Raw genomic sequence first — 19,802 nt, 5'->3', positions numbered from 1 at the left:
TAAACACAATCGCGATCTTCCGCGTTCGTTCTATGTAAATTGAGAAAATGCTCTCTCTTCTCGCTCGATTTGCGAGGCTTCGGCTAATCTTCCGCCAGTCGACTACAATTTAATCAAAGTAAACAACGACGGGAGCTGTAATTTATCTGGATTATTTCGTGGCGAACGATAGTAATCGACTTTTTTCTCCATCTGTACACAGTGAATGCTCGGAACGGAGCTTGTAATGTGTCTCGAATCCCAAGATACAAAGATGATTATTATCTACATAAATGGCAAGACGTTATATAAATAAGAGTATCTCTTATGTTTTTACCACTACAGTCGGCGGAAAGTGTACGCTTTATCGAAATACTTCGTTATATTTGTATAATAAAACATTCGCAACAGTTGACCCATTCGTCTGTTCCTAAAATACATTGGAAGCCAAAATAAATGGACAATGAACGTAATAAATTGGCGTAAATACAAAACCGTTTCCATCATACACAAATATTAGGCGTATTTCATGTGCGAGGCGAAACTTTTCTTTAACTATATACGTTTTAGTTAATGAAACATAAAAATGAGTGTTAAACAAAAAGTATAGTGTAAAAACATGTTATGCTTGAAATTAATTAAAAATTCACAACTGTAAGTTTGACGCAGGCTGCAAGTCAACCGGGCGAATTAAAATTGCACGTAATTTAATTGTAGGAAAACAAATTTTCGTGTTTAAATATTAAAGGCAGTCGTGATTTAACACTATATGGTGGCGGCGAGGCTATATGGCCAGAGGAGAGGGAAAATACAACACCGTAATTAATGTCACTGTGTCTGTTAACTTTAGCGAAAATGTTACGTTTATCGTTTACATTCTTTTTAAGCATCTGCATATTTTAAGCGCTTACGTAAAACAACGAAGCAAGTAATAATAAAATAGAGGCCTTCAGTAGATATAAAAGAGGTTACAAACTGTTTATCGAAACAAAATTTAAAAAAAAAACGCTTTTAGGATTTCTTATAAAAAAAGCTACTCAAATTAGGAGGAAATTATGCAAAAAAATCAAATCAACTAAAACCAACTTCAAGAATCACCAATGATAAAACCACAGCTCAGCAGAAATGAATAATTCCTAGAAAATTATGGAGAGCCAACGGAATAGTTAAAAAAGTAAAGTTAAACAATAGGAATAAAATTGTTCATTTCTTGATTTGAGTGGGCAATCTAATCTCTAGTGAGGCTCCATTGGAAGCAAACAACATTCAATCGTAATTTATTTGAAACTAATCTTTTTTTCTGTTTATTTATCCTCTGTTCATGTGTGTCTTTGAGTTTGTGGATTCAACTAATACGAGTTCTTGTCTATATTCTAGTTCGATTTCAAAGTTTTTGTGCGAACCTTTTTGCTAGGAAGAAAGTTGCTTACGAGTATTTTTAGATTTCACCGCATGTTTATATTTATATTTTCGTATGGCCAGAGTACTTTTTACGAAATGTTATACATAATTTAACGTTTGAGTAGATTACATTTACACTAACATTTAAAACACCGCCTAGGCCAAAAGTATACCAATGAGACCAACTCTACAAACTCCCAATTAAGTCAACCAAAATAATGCACACAAGGTCCTCATTTATTTATTAACAGATTAATTATATGACTGCCATTACATTATTGCTTTTAATATACAGACCCGAATCAACAAGTTCGGTAAACCCATCTTAATATTGCCATGACATAATGGAATACGTTGCACAAGCATTTCTTTTCTATGCCATTATCTACTAGTCAGGGACAGTAAAAGCCTTTGATTAAATATCGTATGCGAAGCTAAGAAATGATCATATATTTTGTGAATCAAGGCGAAGAAAAAATGGCTTTCGAAGCAGTTTCTGAGCTAACGCTAAATAAACTCTTGAAAATACGACGAACTGGGTTTATTGAAGGGTTATAAATCTCGAATATTTTACCGAGAAATGCTTAGTAATGAATATAAAAACGGAAGTGTAAGTGGAATTTGTAATTTTAATTAATTCTGTCGATAAATTATGTCAGGGTTAAAAATTATATAATTTTTCGGTACTTTAGGTACTCGTAAAAGACCAAAATTGAATGTCTCATCATGACGTTTTCTCATGACTTAGGTAAAAGTAGTGTTTTGAAACTGGGGAAACACGTGTAGACTTTACCAACGTAGATTAAAATAAGTGCTACGAAGGTGCTACGAAAGCTGAGTGCGGATGTGATTTTGTGCTACAAAAAAAGTGAAACGACAAAGCGAGCGATTCTACTAACACGTTACTAGTACTCAATATTTCCATCTTTTAACTAAACCAACTTAACAAAAAATCGAGAATGAACGCAAAATGAAGTTAAAGTGTAACTTTATTATCCTTCTACTTTTTGTAAATTGCTATCAAACCTATTTTGCATAGTTTGCAACTTCTTTGGGCAGAATTTTATGAAGTAAAAATAACTTCAAACAAACTTACATTTTTCGCATTTTATAACACTGCTATTGAACTATGTCAGTGCATTTTTTCTCTTCTATTCGGTATGTAACCTTTTTCATATAACACTTGAAAATAGTTTGGAACTTTCGGAGACTTACCTTTTTGCCATCTAATTCGTGTGTTGCTTGAGCTAAAACTTTGTCTACGCTAGCTGGGTCGCCGAATGTGATGAAACCAAAGCCCCTGAAACAAGAGAAAAATAATGTTTAATATACACATGTCATATAATTTGATAATTAAAATGTGCAGAATGATAGTAAATAGTTTTCATTTAAACTAGAGTTCATTGTTAAAAAGTGACAGGAGGTAAATTCTGTAAGATGACAAGTCCGTTATAATTTCTTTCTTTTTATAAATGACAGGAGATTTCGATCAGTAGTAGGCATACATAAAAAGCTCGTAACAAACAGCTGATTCCAATACGACAAATATGAAAAAAACATTTTTCGCTCACAAAATTCGTAGCATCTATAAAATCACCTCACTTAAAATCAGAATACAATATAAAAGCTCCGTATATTTTACAATAAAACATTAGATTCGTGTAGTGTCCACAGTAACAGGAACAAGTGGACACGCCGATAGGAGCTGTCTCGCTGATTGCGCGACGACCCGACACGGCCACCCTAATGACGCTTGTATTTGTTTTGCACAACCTTCAAGTTTATTCAGCTACTTTTTAAAGTAAGGCCTTGGTATTTTCATCCTAGATTCGGTTTTGTATGTTTTTTGCTTTGAGTTAGAATGTTAGAATGTTACACGCCAATTAGTTAAAATTAAAGGTACAAGTGTTTTGTTATACAGTTATCATTAAGATCATGTATGTATAGTTATAGTTTCTGTATTTCATTAATATTAAAAGGAAAAGGAGCTCTATAATACAATAAAATATTAAGCCCAGAAAAAAATAAAACCAAGTAAAGAGAGCCAAATCCACAAGACATGATTATTTAAAGATTATTCACATTGAAGTTAATATTTCAAACAAGTAAATTGAATAATAACACAGCGATTTTCAGTAAGCGGGCGCTGGTCGCGACCGGGAGGCGATAAATAATAAAAAGCCTTCTCCACTTTAGGACTTGCAAAAATCACAATTTATAGAGCATTTTAATTTCACTTAGCCGATCCATATTTTACATGTGGCGGCGCGCCCGACCGTTCTCGGGCCTCGAATTAATACTAAATTGAAATTGTAAAAATGGAAATACAATTTTCTCGTTGTACACCGGCTCGCTACCTACAGGTGTTGCCAGAAATGTGTTATAATAACAAGGCTTCCTTAATATTTTTGAGTGGCTCCCTTCCCGAGTGAAACTGTCAAGTCCAAAGCCAACTTGCCTTCTTTGTGAGGTGTTTCGTAATTGTCCGATTGCTCTCGTGTTTCTCGCTTCGGACAGTTTTTAGGTTATAAGTTGTGGAACTAAAGCGATATCTCGGAAATAATAACGAAATAGATATCTACGTGTTGCCATTTTGACAATACATTTGTAGTTCTTTTCGTTTTTGTTGTCCTTTTTGGGTCATCTTTTCGTAACAAGATTTTATGTACTTATGTTACAATATGTATGAGGGTCTAGACCTCAACTTTTATGTACTTTACCTACTCCTTTTCATATTTGTTTTATTACAAGACCACTTTATTATCTACACTTTACATTGTCAGTCAGAAATGACTCTATATTTCTAATATATATATTTATTTCTCTACTTCTCTGCAGAGACAGGATTGCCTCATTCACAGCAAAGTGAGTTGATATGTTGGTGACAGTTTTAAACTAGATGCTTAAAATAAATCACAATTAGCATATAGTCAAACCACGATTATTACAGACAATCAAAAAATAATTTACTAAGTTAGCATTATTTTTATAACCAGAGCTTCATTCATGTGGTCTTGAATAGAATATCGTGGAAAGATTTACTGGCCTTTGCCAGGCAGTGGAACATAGTAGACTAGTCCAAAAAATAAGAAACATCAGTTTCTTTATCAACTATGTACCTACTATACTAAAGACACTCCTAACCAAGTCACAACACCAAATACTTATAAGGAAAGAGTCTTGATACGATAACTAATGCCGCCAGTTATCGCGTCATATATTACGATGATATTCTTATATTGTCCTTCGCAACTTACGAAGGCAATTTGTCTTAATAATAACGTTATCAATGTACATGTAAATCTTACCTACTGACCCCAGTTGGGGCCGAAAATAATATTTTCGTGGTAGCATTTTTAGGATGTTTAAAACCTTATGGATAGAAAATCGTGAATGAATTTGCGGGAGACCTTTGGGTAGTAGATAACAAGATAAAAAGACTGTTACTGATTTGTTTGTAAGTTTTTACAGACTAAGCTCTGGAAAAGCTGGACTAGTTTTAGTGAGAAAAAACTGTTTAAACAGGTTTTCTGGTATGAAGATTGGACTTCTAAGTAGGATAGGTTATGACTTCTAGTTTCACAAAAAAATTGAAATCTAACTATGTCTTTTAAATTTATGGAAAAAATATTATACGATCTTGTTTATAGCATAAAGCGTAGTACATATCTTATTTAAGCTCATTTTCACAGAACATAAAGAGTTACGTCACTATATCATAACGTGGTGAGGTGTAATCCAAATGTACTGAACTGTGTCATTTTTACATGAAGAAAATACAAAGATCTCATTTGTAAACAATGAACGCAAATGTACATTCACTTACTGCTCGCATCTGAACACATGTAAAGTAAATGCACAATTATCAAATCCGAGAATGTTAAATTTAATCAGCCCCACATATTAACTAATGCTTAAGCACCAATTCCTTTTTATTATATCGTGCAGTTATACACAAACGCTCATTTCATTTCGCTAAAAATTCACGTAAGCGGTTTCATAATGGAGTTTCCCTGTGATACTGTATGCCGGAAAAACCTTTTTTAAAGCTTATGATAATGTGAAATGTCTTAAATTAATTTGAATTTTGCTGCGATTTCGACCGAATCTTATCACGTGCTTAATTAGGTTTTCGCTAAAGTTTATGTTACGGCTTACTTTGAAATGTCATGAATTACACAAAAGACATTAATGTATCGAAGAAAGTGAAATACAAAAGATTATTTTTTTATTTCACTTTGTAATGTGATGAGTAACCCAAATTTAACAGAAGTCAATAAAAAGGAGAGTCATCAATAACCCCGTAATACTAGTATTTTATACATCCAAAAACAATCAGCCTCCTTCGAGAACGTATTAAATCAGCACCGGTCTTTATAAGATTCATGGCTTAATACACTCGCATCTCATACTCGTATACGAAAACGTATAGAGGGAAGGGCGTTCGTGTATGGAAATTGAAAATAACGAGGGCCTCCGTTCACACCGCGCATCAAGCCGACTATGTGCAAGCCGACCACTCCTAATCGACCCCCCGTACACCTTTCGATAACCCCTATCTCGTCCGATCTCCATACCGATACAGAGGGCGAGGGGGCTCTCGTAAACTTGGAGCCACTACGCGAGCTACGAGTGGAGAGGCCCTTTACCGAATGGAGTTACGTCGTACTTATCTTTAAGGGGACGTGCCTTATTTTCTTCCACTTGCAAAAGAGGAACAACTCAATTCTCTCGTACAAAACGGTGGTAATAAGCTTATGAATGGTTTTTGTTATTCCAATCGGTGTACAAACTTCGTAAGCTTTGGGAAGTAACAATTTCTAAAATAACGTGTGGTTACATTACTTCTTCTTAAAAATGATATTTTTGGTTAGTTTTTGGGTTATTTGTAACATAGTGTCTGGTAAAGTCTGAGAATCATTTAAGCTAAAAGGTGTGTCGGAAACTATTGTTTTGTTCCTCTTTGGTCATGCACAATGGCGCTTAAACGGCTCAGCCGGCAGCAACCGTAACTGCTCTCCTTTAATTTATGTATGAAGAGATTTTGATACTACAGCCACCGTTACGGCTATCCGGTTGCAACTTAAACGAATCGCTTGTCATTCCCGTCGGTTGTACGACAAGGAAAATAAAAGTCCATGGAACTATCCGGATGACGCGTTTTCGACAAAAATCGTTGAGAATTTATTTATTCGTAGGAACTTTTATTTTAATCAATGGGACCATGATCAAAGCAGAAGTTTTTGAAAAACAAATTCAAATATTACTTTATAACAAAAGCAATAAATATTGATTTTGAGCTGCAGAAAGTGCAGGAAAATACCGTGTAATAGAAAACACGAAAACTTAAAAAAAGTATGAAAATTCAAAGCGCACTTTAGTTTCGTGAATATTTACTATCATACGCTTAACATACGATAGTGTTATTTTGGAATAAAGCTATTGTTTTCCGCGGCGTTAGGCTCGAACAATCGAAACGGGCACGATAATCCACTCCACTATTGTTTGGACAAAACTCCAAGAAAATAAATATACGAGAGCGGGGTCGAGGTAAAACCCTAAAACCGCAACGTCAGGAACAAATAGCGGTAACTCCCGTATTCATGGTTCATGGCTGCAGCCTCGGGTAGAAACCGATAGCAATTACTGGCGAAATTAATATCACGCCCCAAATGCTGCTCGCACATTTATACGTATCCAGTGCAATATTGTCTCCTTTATTAGTTGCCGGGACAAATGCTGCCGCCGTCGTAATACCACCCTTATTTCACTCTTCGATTGGCGTATTTCTTATTTAATCTTGACGATAATTAATGCTCCTTACAGGCCTGCCAGTGACGTGGTCAGTTCAACCTCTATAGCTGTTAAACGTCTGATGTAGATAAATTAAGTTGATTTACTGCCGGTCGCAATTTGGTCGGCATGAATATAATCAATGATGCAATTTGTAAGGCAAACAATATCGAATTTGGCTTCTCTATTACGATACATAAATCATTAGCTATGTATGTGCCATTGTATAGGACGTATATTAAATTACACATGAGTTTAATAGCATTCATTCTCGGGTTTCGTAGATCAATTATGATAATTTAGACCGTTTCAGTTTTAGTTTCAAATTTAATGTGGTGTACCATTCGCATTCATTGAGTTGAATGTACAATCATTGCCAAAAGTTCTTCAGCCAAAACATAAAAAATGTTGGACTACGAAAACTAATTAACCGACGTCTATCAACATTAACTACTCCCTAGATTAAGACGCTAGACTAAACACGGACTTAGAAAAGAAACAAACTCAACCCGAAGGCCTACTCACACAGTTTTATTTCTATTACATAAGCAAACGTCTTCCCGTCCACTAACTATACCTACCTAATTAACCTCAAAACAAAACAATTCGTTTACCAAAATATTCTCTATACAGCAAAGGTATAAAATATACCGCAGCGAAATTAAGTAATCCAATAATTAATCTAAATGGACCGTACAGCCGAATGGTTCAAAACAATCAGCTCTGCCGCAAAATACGCGCATTAAATGAAGTGAATGGCCGCCTCCGGGGGGATCCCTGATAAATTAAATTGATTAGAATCCTGTTCGATACCGGTCGTCGATGTAGCTCCGCGTAAAAATAAAGTCGAGTAAAAAATAAAGCGCCTAGCTCACGATTACCGTGCTCTTAGATGAATAATTTCTTTTGTTTCTTCACTTCTTTTTAGTACGCATTGGAAACTGAGAGAGACATAATTTTGCCGTTCATGCCGTTATAAGTATTTGTGAGGGCTACATAACATCGCGTCACGCTGTCTCAAAATTATCCAAGCCTGATTAAAAAGCACACATTCAAGAAAATGACGTCGGAATTTTCAATATACGACGTAGAAACTCGGTACGGAGGGGGGGTAAGCTTTAAACGGCGATTAAAATTTAAGCTCGAATTTAGACGGCCTAATCTCATCGCGGCGTTGGTTCACTGCATTCTGTGACCTGACAAATAAAACAATAGGGTTGTGTAATGTATAATGACGTTTAGGTGTCTATCGAGGTTCTAAGTGCGGGGTAGTGGGGGGCGGGACGTCGCTGCGAGTCAGTCTTATCGGGCGAGCACACACCGTGTTTATTTATTACCAACCTAGTAGCCTGGTAGATGGTGGCGCGACTGCTACAAGTTCGGTAGCGATATGACGTCTGTTGTGAAATGTTGTGTTGTACGTCGATAGTAGTGTCGGCTCTACAGTACTAATGTTTGCTGTTCGTGTTTTAGTAGTTTACAATATGTTTTAGGGAAATTTATGGAAAACCTATGTGTATAATTATGATCACTCAAACGTCTTATTTAATTTCGAGATATCGTAAAGCGAATCATCATCAAGAAATTATGTAGTGACTTTCAAAGTAGTTAGGTTCATCATTCTATTGTGGCATGGAAGAGATTGCAAAAAAAAAAAATAAGTTACCTACTGTCGAATTAGAGAGTTTTTGTAATGACAAAGAAACAGAAAGGTCAATAAATAAATATATATTTTCTTAAACATTTTTACGTTTTAACATTAAAAGAACAGTCAATTTCCCTCACACCGTTTCAAACTCTACAAAAACTTAGCTTGAACACGTTCAAACATTTACTTTCAAATACCTTTAGCCCATGTCTGGCATTTTGCATCATAATAGAGGTAGTTCGTCAATTCCCCCGTATTTGTCGACATGGAATTGTAATGAGCCTCCTACTTGCCTAAATGCATATTATACGCGAATCCGATTAGAACGATTCGAACGACATGTTATTTCGCTATGTCGGTGGTTCGGTATCCGCTTTTGTTTTGCTCCGTTTGACCAAATGAATTGAAATGAAAATTAATGGTCTGTCCAATTGTCCATTATTATGATCTGTTTAAGGATGTTTTTGTTATCTTAGGGTAAATCTGATGGGTGCGCAATACATCATGATACTAAGTTATAAACCACGTTTATGATCTTTAAAATTTAAAAATGTTTTTCTGGGCTAAATTATTTCTGTCACCCAAGACTCAAGACATGCGGTCTGCCCAGGACCGGGATGGTTGGCGCTCTTTGGGGGAGGCCTACGTTCAGCATCGAACGGCGATAGGCTGAGATGATGAAGACTCAAGACTGACTTTACTCAAATGTCATTGCTCCTCTATAAACTGTCCTTCTATACGAATGTTTTTTTAAATCTTTTACTTTATTATGTGGTGAATACTGCTCTCACGCATTAAAAGAGAAAATGTAAAAGCGCAAGGGCACGATGTATGATTCAATTTAGCAGACCACTTGCGACTCTTTACCAATATTAAGATCGTTTTATTGTTTCATACACAGGGTAAAAAAATATGGGGGACCAATTATTCTTTCGTTTTAGCTTATTTTTAAAGAACCCTTGTCGCAAGTCCAACTGGTTAGCACCGGTTTGATCAGACTGGCAGGTTACAAAATAATTCAACTATCAATTCATGCTCTAAATAAAAACCTGACGATAAACAATAATTGAGACAACTTCTAACTTTTTTTTGTCCAGTTGAAATCCTCATGGACATCCTTCGCCCTCGGGAAGGCGAAGGAGTGTGCCGGACTCCTACCGCTTCCTTTAGTCGGGGGCCAAGCGGGAACGCTTTCGCAGTCTACCGCGAACCCCGACATGGGAGCTCCTAAAAGAGCTGCATCATTGTTGAGACGAAGAGCAGTGTCTTCCTCATCGCTTTTAAGAGGCGTGCTAAAGCATCGCGCGCGCCTTCCTTGCCTAGGTAAAGTAAAGCAGTCTTCCCCAAGACTACTGCCCGAGGCTAATCATGGTGGCTGGAGGAGGGCAAATTGTGCCCTTCATCTGCCCCTTGCTAATATTCTTCTAACCTACCTAAACCATGACAGCCGTCACTAGCAACTTATCAGTAATAACTCATGCCATTTGTTTGTACTTCATCTTGTTTGACCAACGAGTAAGGATACCACACAGCCTGTTTACTTAGTTAATAATTACATAAGCTACATATTCCGGATTATTGATCACACGTCTAGTATTTGCAAACATAGGTGACGCCGTAATGTTGGCTAAATAATTGTAATCTATTCGAAATGTATGGAGATGATTGTTTGTGCTAACACGAACTTTGGACGTGTTACCTTATTAATATGTATGATGTTTGTTTGGAAAATTTTCTACGAAGGAATAATTATAGGGTTTGAGGCTCTATAGGATTTTCCTTTGCTGGTTAAAATAGAACTATATTTTTGAGAGTCTGATGTTAGGATCTATTTAGTCGAAATATCTCAAAACACAATGTTAAATGTTGTTTTCACGACATAAGTATGATCTGTGTCAGTGTAATTTTAGTTGGAGAAGTTGCAAGATATTATTGCAACTATTTTGTTGCTAGTGACGCTCTCTCTTAGTGAATCTTATAAGATTAAAATCAAATTTAAAATTTATCTTACAGAAACATAATTGCTACATTTGCTACAAATAAATTTTACCTTTATAAATACACAGTACAAGAAATTGTCGAAGAGTTATCGGTGACTTATCTGAGTCAAGTCAAAATAACAGTAACACCTTCTTATATCTTTCGTCCATGTATCTTTTGAAAAAGAGGTCATGTTCTTCCAGTGACAAGATATGCATCCTCCATGCAGTATAATTGAAACCATTTAACCTGCCATATAATAAGCATAAAACAACACACTGTGTCAGCAAAGGTAAAAATATTTTTAAAGTAAAAATGTCAGAGTACTTCTTTCCTCCTTTTAGGTAGCTTTCCTTTATAATGCAGTTATACTATATACGAGTATATACTTGAATATGTAGGTATGTATATTAGTAAGTTAATACGTGACAATATTTTCTCTCAAGTTTTTACGATTCTGTCTCAAAAAGGTGGAAAGGGACCCTATTTCTGTCTCATAGTTAAACGGTTGTAATTTTCACAGATGATATGAATACAAAAAAAAAACATTTTTTTTGTTTTAAATGTTGAAGTCATGCAGCAGACACACTTTTCGACAATTTTATAATAAAGTTTGCAAAACCTTTCTTGTGCAAGTCATACTCGACTGTCCGCATGTCAAAAAAGTTTCCATAACTAATAAATTAAGCAAACACTAAATTAACAAACGCCAAGCAAATAACTATTCAAATCACATTTAATAATCTTATGAATTTGAAAATGCTTAACATAGTCCATAATTATTTACTAATTTATTTAATTCGAGTGGCATAATTTATCAAAACATTGAATAAAACACGAATAGAACTAAATTTTTATTTGTCTAAAATTTAAAACTATTGAAAAAAATCAGTCAGCATGTAAAAGGTTTTAATCGAATGAAATAGCACCACGAATCGCTTTAAAATTGTATCTCCCACTCAATTATTTAATGCACATTGCAGTGACAAACAAAATGTACTGATTAAATTTAAATATATTTGTAATTTATTACTTGAAATAGTTGTAACTTTGAATAAATGTTACGGGTTTTATATATTTGCATTTTGAAAATCGTAAATAATTGTATTGAGACAACATAAACATCTAGTAATTATTTCGATTATTTTTTTTTTTGTATTTTTGTGTCATTAGGATGTTGGAGTCCACTTTTTGGACACCCTCTCAAGTACAGCATAGAGTTGCAAAATCCCATGTGCGGCCATTTTGTATGGTAAGAAATTTATGTTTTTTTATGAATCTACTACGGTTCCATCGACACAAATGAACGCGTAAAAATGTTATTATTAATCACTCTGAAATGTTATTATTACAATCTGTACATCAATCTCAATATAAAACTAATTTTAATAACCGATTACAAAATAAAACATTAAAAACATCGGCAAAATCATTAAACAAAATGTAATTATTTACAATTATTTCGTATAAATACGTCTGTCTCAAAATAAATGATGTATGGACATCGTAACATAACTGGCCACCCGAATTGTCGCAATTAACCAGGAAATCATTCGTCACAACAAATAATGCGCTCGTAATAATTATTCAGGGGTGTTGCATCCTCACCATATTATGAATGCGAAAGTTTGTATGTCTGAATGTATGGATGTTTGTTCCTCTGCCACGCAAAAACCATCAGTTCGATGGTTTTTGCGTGGCAGAGGTTTAAGTCGAAACTTGGTTCACAGATAGTTTGTAAGCAGGATTAACACATAAGATAGTTGTTATTCTGATTTTAGGTTCCCGTCGAAAATGATCCCTATTATCGATTCGTAACGGGTGGGCCCACGGGCAACAGCTAGTTTGTAATAATTATTCAAAGGGTGATGCATTCGTAATAATTATTCAGATGTTGGTTATCTATGTAGTACGTAACGTAATTAATTTGTGGCCAGTAACGGAAAGCTTTGTTGTAGATTAATGGATGGTGATTATTGCAGACGCGTACTTTATTGTTGAACTAGTTATTTACTGTGGTGATGCCTGTTTTGTAATTTATTTTTAAAGTTAGGCGGTTAGACTTTGATTTTTGTTTGTAACTTTAAGCATAGTAGTAGCCGTTGTGGTATCTTTCGTTCTTTGTAGCTTTCAATTATAAAGAACCAATCATACCGAACACAATAAGTTTTCAATTATCTATTTATTGAGCAAGTGATTACATAGCTGTTCTTTAGTTAAAAGACATGTTCTTTAGATCTATTAGCAATTTTCGAAACATTATAGTGCCTAAAATTGTATGAGCAAATTCTGTTAAAAAATGTTTAGTTCTTGCATGCTAAGATCAGTCCAGCCAGTAAAAGTGACCGTATTTTGTAAAAAATATTGTTTTATTTACGGTTAACTACAACTATTTCGTGTTAACATGAGACACTTTGTTTAGTGTTAAAGTTATTAGGCAGGTATTAAAATTTTGTAAATTTTGAAACGTACTTCTCTATTCTATTTTATTATTATCAGCAATAAGTGTAACACTGTAGGCAAGAGACTCAATTTTCTCTTTCCATTTATCTCGGCCCATGGCTAACAGAACAGAGAACAGACAGACCTTTGCGCGTAAGAGTCGAGTCGAGAGTTTATCCCGCCATCTTCTTCTAGGAATAAAGAGTGGTTTTCATTTGTTATTGACTGCCCATTGTATCTTTGTGCTTATCTAGAGCTCATTCGGCATGCGGCAAATTTGATTAGCCCAAATTCACTTGGGTTTAACTGCCGTTTGCCTTATATGGACAATCGGCGACTATATTTGAGCTTTGAATTGCTAAAGCGATCAGTAGGCTTAGCTCCTAAAATACTGGGAGCCATAGGTTATGGACGGACGTCGACCAAGAGCGGTGATTTGAAGCTGTGACAGTGACTTTGGGTTGTGGTCAAGGTCATCGTTCCTAGGAGGGAATAATGCGCCCGTTCATGAATTTTCTCATAGTCTACAGTGGTAGCTGGCAAACTTATTCGCACCTGAAAATCCTATGTAAGAAAGATGTATCAATGTCAATGCATAATTATCGTATTGAATCATGATCACAATCAAACCTCAGACTATATTTCATTACTATATTTCTCTAATTACTGAGTCTCGCATTAACACTATTCATTATAAAATTTAACCAAATAGTTTATTCCTCGCAACACTTGAAATCGATCTCGCTATCTATAGCTCAGAAAATAAAGTTAGCCAACGCGTCATTATTTTATTAAGTTTAGTGTTTCTCTTCAACAAACTTATGAAACTTAGTAACTTATTTATTTATGTTTATATCAGCAGCGACACCGTTCTAAGTAGACATTTTATTTAGAAACAAAAAATGAACATTAAATGTTAATTTATGAGGGTTTAGGCATATGTATATTAATTTGTATCAATTATCTTTTTTTTCTTATTTTTTTTTTTATCTTTTAACATACCTTTTTACTGTTATATAAATTATAACGTTAAACCATTTTAGAGCCTGAAATATGTGATTTTTTTATTGTTCGAAGAAATTAGTAGTATTTCGTAGCCCGCCACAGTTTATTTTCGTATTTTGTAGGTAAAAAAAATAGTACCACCATTGAAAAAATTGGACATTGTATTTTGAAGTACTTTTGATGGAATAAACGTTTATGTTAATGACTCAGGAAGGAAATGGACGGTAGACCGTACGAGAACCTGAAGTGCCTGAAAAGGTAGGTACTTCGCTAAAGCAGGTATTATCATGAATGGATGAAAAATATAAAATTCCAAAAGGACGGAAATTAAATATAATCGCACATCACATTTAAATGAACCCACTTAAACTCATTTTTACGAAGCATTAATATTATACAACAAATTAAAAAGCTACACGTTACAAATAAATTGCAACATTATTAAAAAACAAACAACATTCTGCATTGAATTCGCCGCGTCTGGTAAGTCCCGGGTCTTATTCATAACACCGTCATAACGTATTTTAATAAACTGAAATTGAATAGCCGGCAGTGTACTTGGGGCGGTCTCCACTGCACTAAGCACTATCTAAATCGCAACCTCCGGTAAGGACGGGTGGAGCTCCTCCAACATTATTTCCATTTCACCAAAATACATTAGGCAATAGTTAGCCATTAGGACGGTATTATTTGACCAGGCAGAGGTGGCGTGCTGCAGGGTCGTTTTCCTTCTGCGAAATTTACACTGGCAGATACGTACCATGCTAGCAGACGGTCCAATATTAAAACGTCTGCAGCTTTTGTGCAGGAAACTAACTGGAACCGTTTAGACCGAGAGCCTCATCCACGCTGAAGATAAAAGTTTATGAGTTATACATAAAACGATTTTCAAATCATATTTATGAGTGTCGTCCGAACATCTGCAATGGCTAGTTCGCGAGGAAATTGAAACCGTCGAGTGCATAACGTTTTCACGAACAATTTAAGTTGGTATTGTGCTCAGGACGCCGCGAACGATGCGCTTTTTGCAATGGTCAGCAGATCCGGCGAAACTTTATTGTTGTTTTGTATGTGCCCCCTTCGGTGTCTTTTGCGGGAATGTTTGTGTAGTTATATTAGTAAAGTTTCGCTGCATATCGAGAACTGTTTGTGAGTACATACGGTTGGCTCATTACAGATTAGATGCGCGATATATTCTGCAGCGAGCGACAAGAACGAGTCATCCTTCCGAAGTGTGGCAAGTCAGCGAGACTAGAGTGTAATTTAATTTGCATCTAGGCTAAAATAAAGGCATCAGCGATACTGAAGTGGGTGCAAGTCTAATGACGCGAGCGACTTACATTAATAAATGCGGTTTGGACAACACTTTTAATGGATTATTTGTAGTCTCAAACATACTTTTTCTGAAATTCGTCTGAAATTTAAGCGTAAGTTCAGCATTTTCCAGACTATTTTAATAACATTCACTTTTGCTAGTCTTTCAAAATGTTAAATTTATTCCTTAAAGTTTTAAATGAAGTTGATTTTTCATACATTATACTTATTTTATGATATAATCCTCGCAGCATCGCACAGCTCCGTCACGCTCGGCGAGTCAAAGTTTTCCGTTGGAACTAAAGCGTTTCTTAAAATGCATTAATCATAGTATTCCGAGTCACTTTGATATGAAAGTTTCGATCCTATTCCCGTATTTTAAAGTTTATAATGGCGTACACTCAATCTTGCGTGAACTTGGGCGTATCGCATGCGATATCTTACTTCGCTTTCGGTCCTACCGCATGTTTTGCATTTTCTTTGAGGGTTCGAGCCGCGGTACGTCTGAAAGGGTTTCACTTCAAAAAAGGGCTCATGTATAATAGAAACTTAACCGTACATTTACAGACCTCACCTTGATAAGAAATCCACTTAATTAAAATAAACGTTGAAGACAAAATAAGTGGGTACTTAAGTTCACAGCAAGAGGAGCACCCACAATCATACTAATATTAACCGTAAAGAGCCATCGCTGAAAATGAAACGCTCCTTTAATTTTCTCGAAATCACCCGAGCTCGATCTCGGTTTTAATTCGACAAGGAGAAGCTAGCAATCAAAAGAACTAACGGCGGCTCCAACGAGGCATTTCCATACGCGAGGGGGGCTTTGCGAACGACACGGTATTAGTTCGCAACTGATTACATTCCTTGCCGCCTCCTCTGCAAACGACTCACAATGAAGTAGCGACGAATAAACTTCATTACGCCGAGTTAAGCATGGGAAATTATAAGGAGAAATTATCTTCGAATGGCGGCGGTGGCACGTACGCTAACACTTCGGGATTATGGCCTAAGGCACTCGTAGGACACGTCGCCTGCCCCACTCATTGTCGCGCCGCGCCACTCACATTATACAGCTTCAAAGTTAATATGTACCTGGAATGTTCGTCGTATTCGATTTGGGGGGAGCGCCCGCTGTACTAAAGCGCTGCTTTTTCGCTTTGTAAAATTGGGTTCGGACGCCACTAGCTGACGAAGTGCGCGATCCCTTGAGAAAAGTAAATAGTGGCCCGGTAGAAGGCTTCGCCAGAGGAGATCTAAATCGGTCTTTGTCTCGTACTAAACGCTATTCTTTTGAGAGATTTTCCATCTTTGCGGAAGCTTTGGGGTGGATTGTATTGGATGTCGAAATTGAAGGCAGAACCGCATTTTTCAAACTTATGTTTCATATTAAATCCTCGTATGTTTCAGAGATTCTTGAAATTATTTACGTTTATTTGTTGCAGAACTTTTATTTATTCATCCGTAATAAAGCATTTTCGCATTAATCTTACTTAAACGCAATCAATGCTACTTAATCCCAGTAATCTATTATCCAAATGTGCTCCATAATTGTAAGTGGAAGTTGGGAACTAGGCACGTCGAGCGGTTGTTTGTCGTCGTTCAGCGATCGTGTTTACCGGTACAAAATAAGTTTTAATTAATGGATTGGCACTTGGAGACACGCGTACCGGCCGGGGACGGTGTTCAGTTACACACCTCTCAACCGGACACTGCTGACCGTGGGGTCAGCGCTATGTAAATACATGATACCGAAAGTATGATTACATTACCCATTTCACTCCCTAGAGGAAAAACGATACAAAACCCAAAAGTCATTCTATTAATAAAAATAGACCTCACAATTAAAAGGCCCAAGGTAAACAAACTCGTTACGATACATTTCATCGAATGACAGACTATATCATAACTTTTTATATAAATTCGATACTTAACTAAGGTGTAGGTATAAAAGCGTAAGAAAAACAATTTGCCAACATAACTAATAACAGGAAGTCACCTCGTTACTCACGAGTGAATGGTAGGTCGCCAATCTCGCGAGCGCCCTCCACTTCTCGACTTAATGAATGAGAATAATTTTGCCAAAATACTTCGGAGAGACGGGACACACGCCCCGGGAATTTTTCAATTTGCAACTGACATAATGTAATAAGAGTTACACCGTGAGGATGCCGGCGTAACGTAATTAATAACCTGTGAAATATTACCTGTTACAATGAATTTAGAGGATAAAAGTTGAGTGATAAATTTAAATAACAAGGAGAGAGGCGTGTGTTCGGTACGGTACCCGAAATACTTATGAATAGTTTGTCCGGGGTGATAAGTGGGTGTGTCTGGAAGCTTTACGGGAATCGCAAGTTTGTATTCGCCAGCCTAATGAACGCGTGAACGCGGAATAACTTCGCGAAAGCTTGAATAATGTATGCTTTAACGAGATGTTTTTCTTGAGCGAATCTCATTAACCCACTTTCTGATTGTGTGAATGTAAACTTTGGGAAGTTCTTATTCTTTAGTGAGAGGAATCTTTTATGAGTTCCGTAAATCAAATCATCCCCTAAATTAAATACCGAATTTTTTGGTACTCTTAACGTAATCCGATGAATTGATAATATTTTACATTTGTTATTTATTTTTTTTGAAGAATACTTTGCTTTTTAAAGGTACACTTTATAGTATCAAATCGGGTCTTACATAATCACATACGGATGACTGGCTAAAATCGAATTCCCTTTATTACGACCATAAAATTTACCGATATTATCTCAAGCGAGCCAACCGGGCCATAAAAATAATCCTTCTATTTTAATGGTGCTCCAACCTGCGGGATGCAACAATGTGTCCAATTTGCTCCGCAGTTATCCGTTCTTGACACCTCCGCCAATTTTATATGAGAGTACAATTTGCATGTAACAACATCCAACTCTATCCAACACGTACGTTTTGATGTAAGTCTAGTGTGAGCGAGTCAAAAGCTTCCTCTAATTCCACTAAACTTGAGATTTTACTTCCCGCATAAAAGGTTATTGTTGGTGAGCAGTAGCAATAAATTAACGTTACAAGATGCTACATGAACAATGGACTTGTTTTTTCTGCTGAACTAGAACCAATATAGCATTTTAAATATTTACATAAAATCCTTCGCCCGGCGTTGTTTAATCGGCGCGTTAAATTCGAGAAAAGTCGAGAACACATCAAATATTAACGCAGCTCCAGCGCTGTTTCGACAAATGGGATAATATCGCGCTCATGCATCTAAAACTAAACACGCTTATTTTCTGATAACATTTAACCAACCGAGTGAAAGCGATCCTGTAATTCGTTTTATATAGAAAATCGAATGGCCTAAAATCGTTTCTTTTTCTTGGATCCCCCGAATCACCATTAATCAAGTGGAACTCTGAAGTTTCACGCTACCTTCCGAATCTAATTTCGCAAACAAAGAAAACGAAAACCTGTCTACCTTTATCAATCAAAACTGTTTGAAAATTCTATTCCGTTAGTTCGCACTGCGGAGTCGTGCAACGGAGACAATTGGAAAAATGTATCACGAATAAAAAGTCGTATCGGAATGTAATATCGAGAGGACGCGGCTCGGAATATTCTTGTCAAGTGAAAATAAAGGGTCAGGAAAATACAGTGACAGGTTGTGAGTGGACGGTGGTCATTCGAAACGGGCGCAAGTTTCGAATAAATAAACCCGGGAGCAAATAACGACGTCACCTTCACGTGCCCCGCTGCTGTCATGGAAAGGAGCACCTGGTCTTATATGACACATTTGTGACGGGAAAGTCGGACTATTGTTAATTTTACCCTCAGTATATTCCATCTCTCATAAAAGACTCTAAAGAGCTTTTTTTCTTTATTGATATATCTTTAAATGCCAATATTGGCTGTTAAATAATCGTATTCGTTGCATGACGGAAGCAACGAAGATATGATTTATAATCTCCGTAACTTGGAAAGGTTTATGTCTTTGGAATGCTGCAATAAAAAAAGTAATACTTAAGTTTCGAGATTTTTAGGTTACGGCCGCGACGAATGCCAATGTGAACGATGAAAACTTTAAACGTTTACATCGAGTGACAGGTGTTCGTACTATCATCGTTTACGATTGTGACTTTGTATAAGTGGTTCTCTTTACGGTTTTTCTTTTTTTTTTCGTGACTAATGACCAACGAATTAGGTCAGACTCGGATGTCCCCAACGACGGTTCTACAAAACACGAATAGAGTTATAAAAT

At 36.1% G+C, this 19,802-nt stretch overlaps 1 protein-coding gene across 4 annotated transcripts in view; it reads right to left on the bottom strand.

Annotated features, from left to right (window-relative positions):
- Nucleotides 1-19,802, bottom strand: part of LOC113504618 (RNA-binding protein Musashi homolog Rbp6) — a 453,082-nt gene that overhangs the window by 239,088 nt on the left and 194,192 nt on the right. For all 4 annotated transcript variants that reach the window (XM_026887011.1, XM_026887012.1, XM_026887013.1 and 1 more), the window contains exon 4: nucleotides 2,596-2,680. In XM_026887011.1, the coding sequence (XP_026742812.1) occupies nucleotides 2,596-2,680 (85 nt within the window). The remainder of the gene's footprint in view (nucleotides 1-2,595; nucleotides 2,681-19,802) is intronic.

This window comes from Trichoplusia ni, chromosome 22 (assembly GCF_003590095.1).
Source record: "Trichoplusia ni isolate ovarian cell line Hi5 chromosome 22, tn1, whole genome shotgun sequence".
In the NCBI taxonomy this organism is placed as follows: Eukaryota; Metazoa; Arthropoda; class Insecta; order Lepidoptera; family Noctuidae; genus Trichoplusia; species Trichoplusia ni.
Note: the sequence above shows the minus strand (reverse complement) of the source record. Positions and strands in the feature narration are given on the sequence as shown.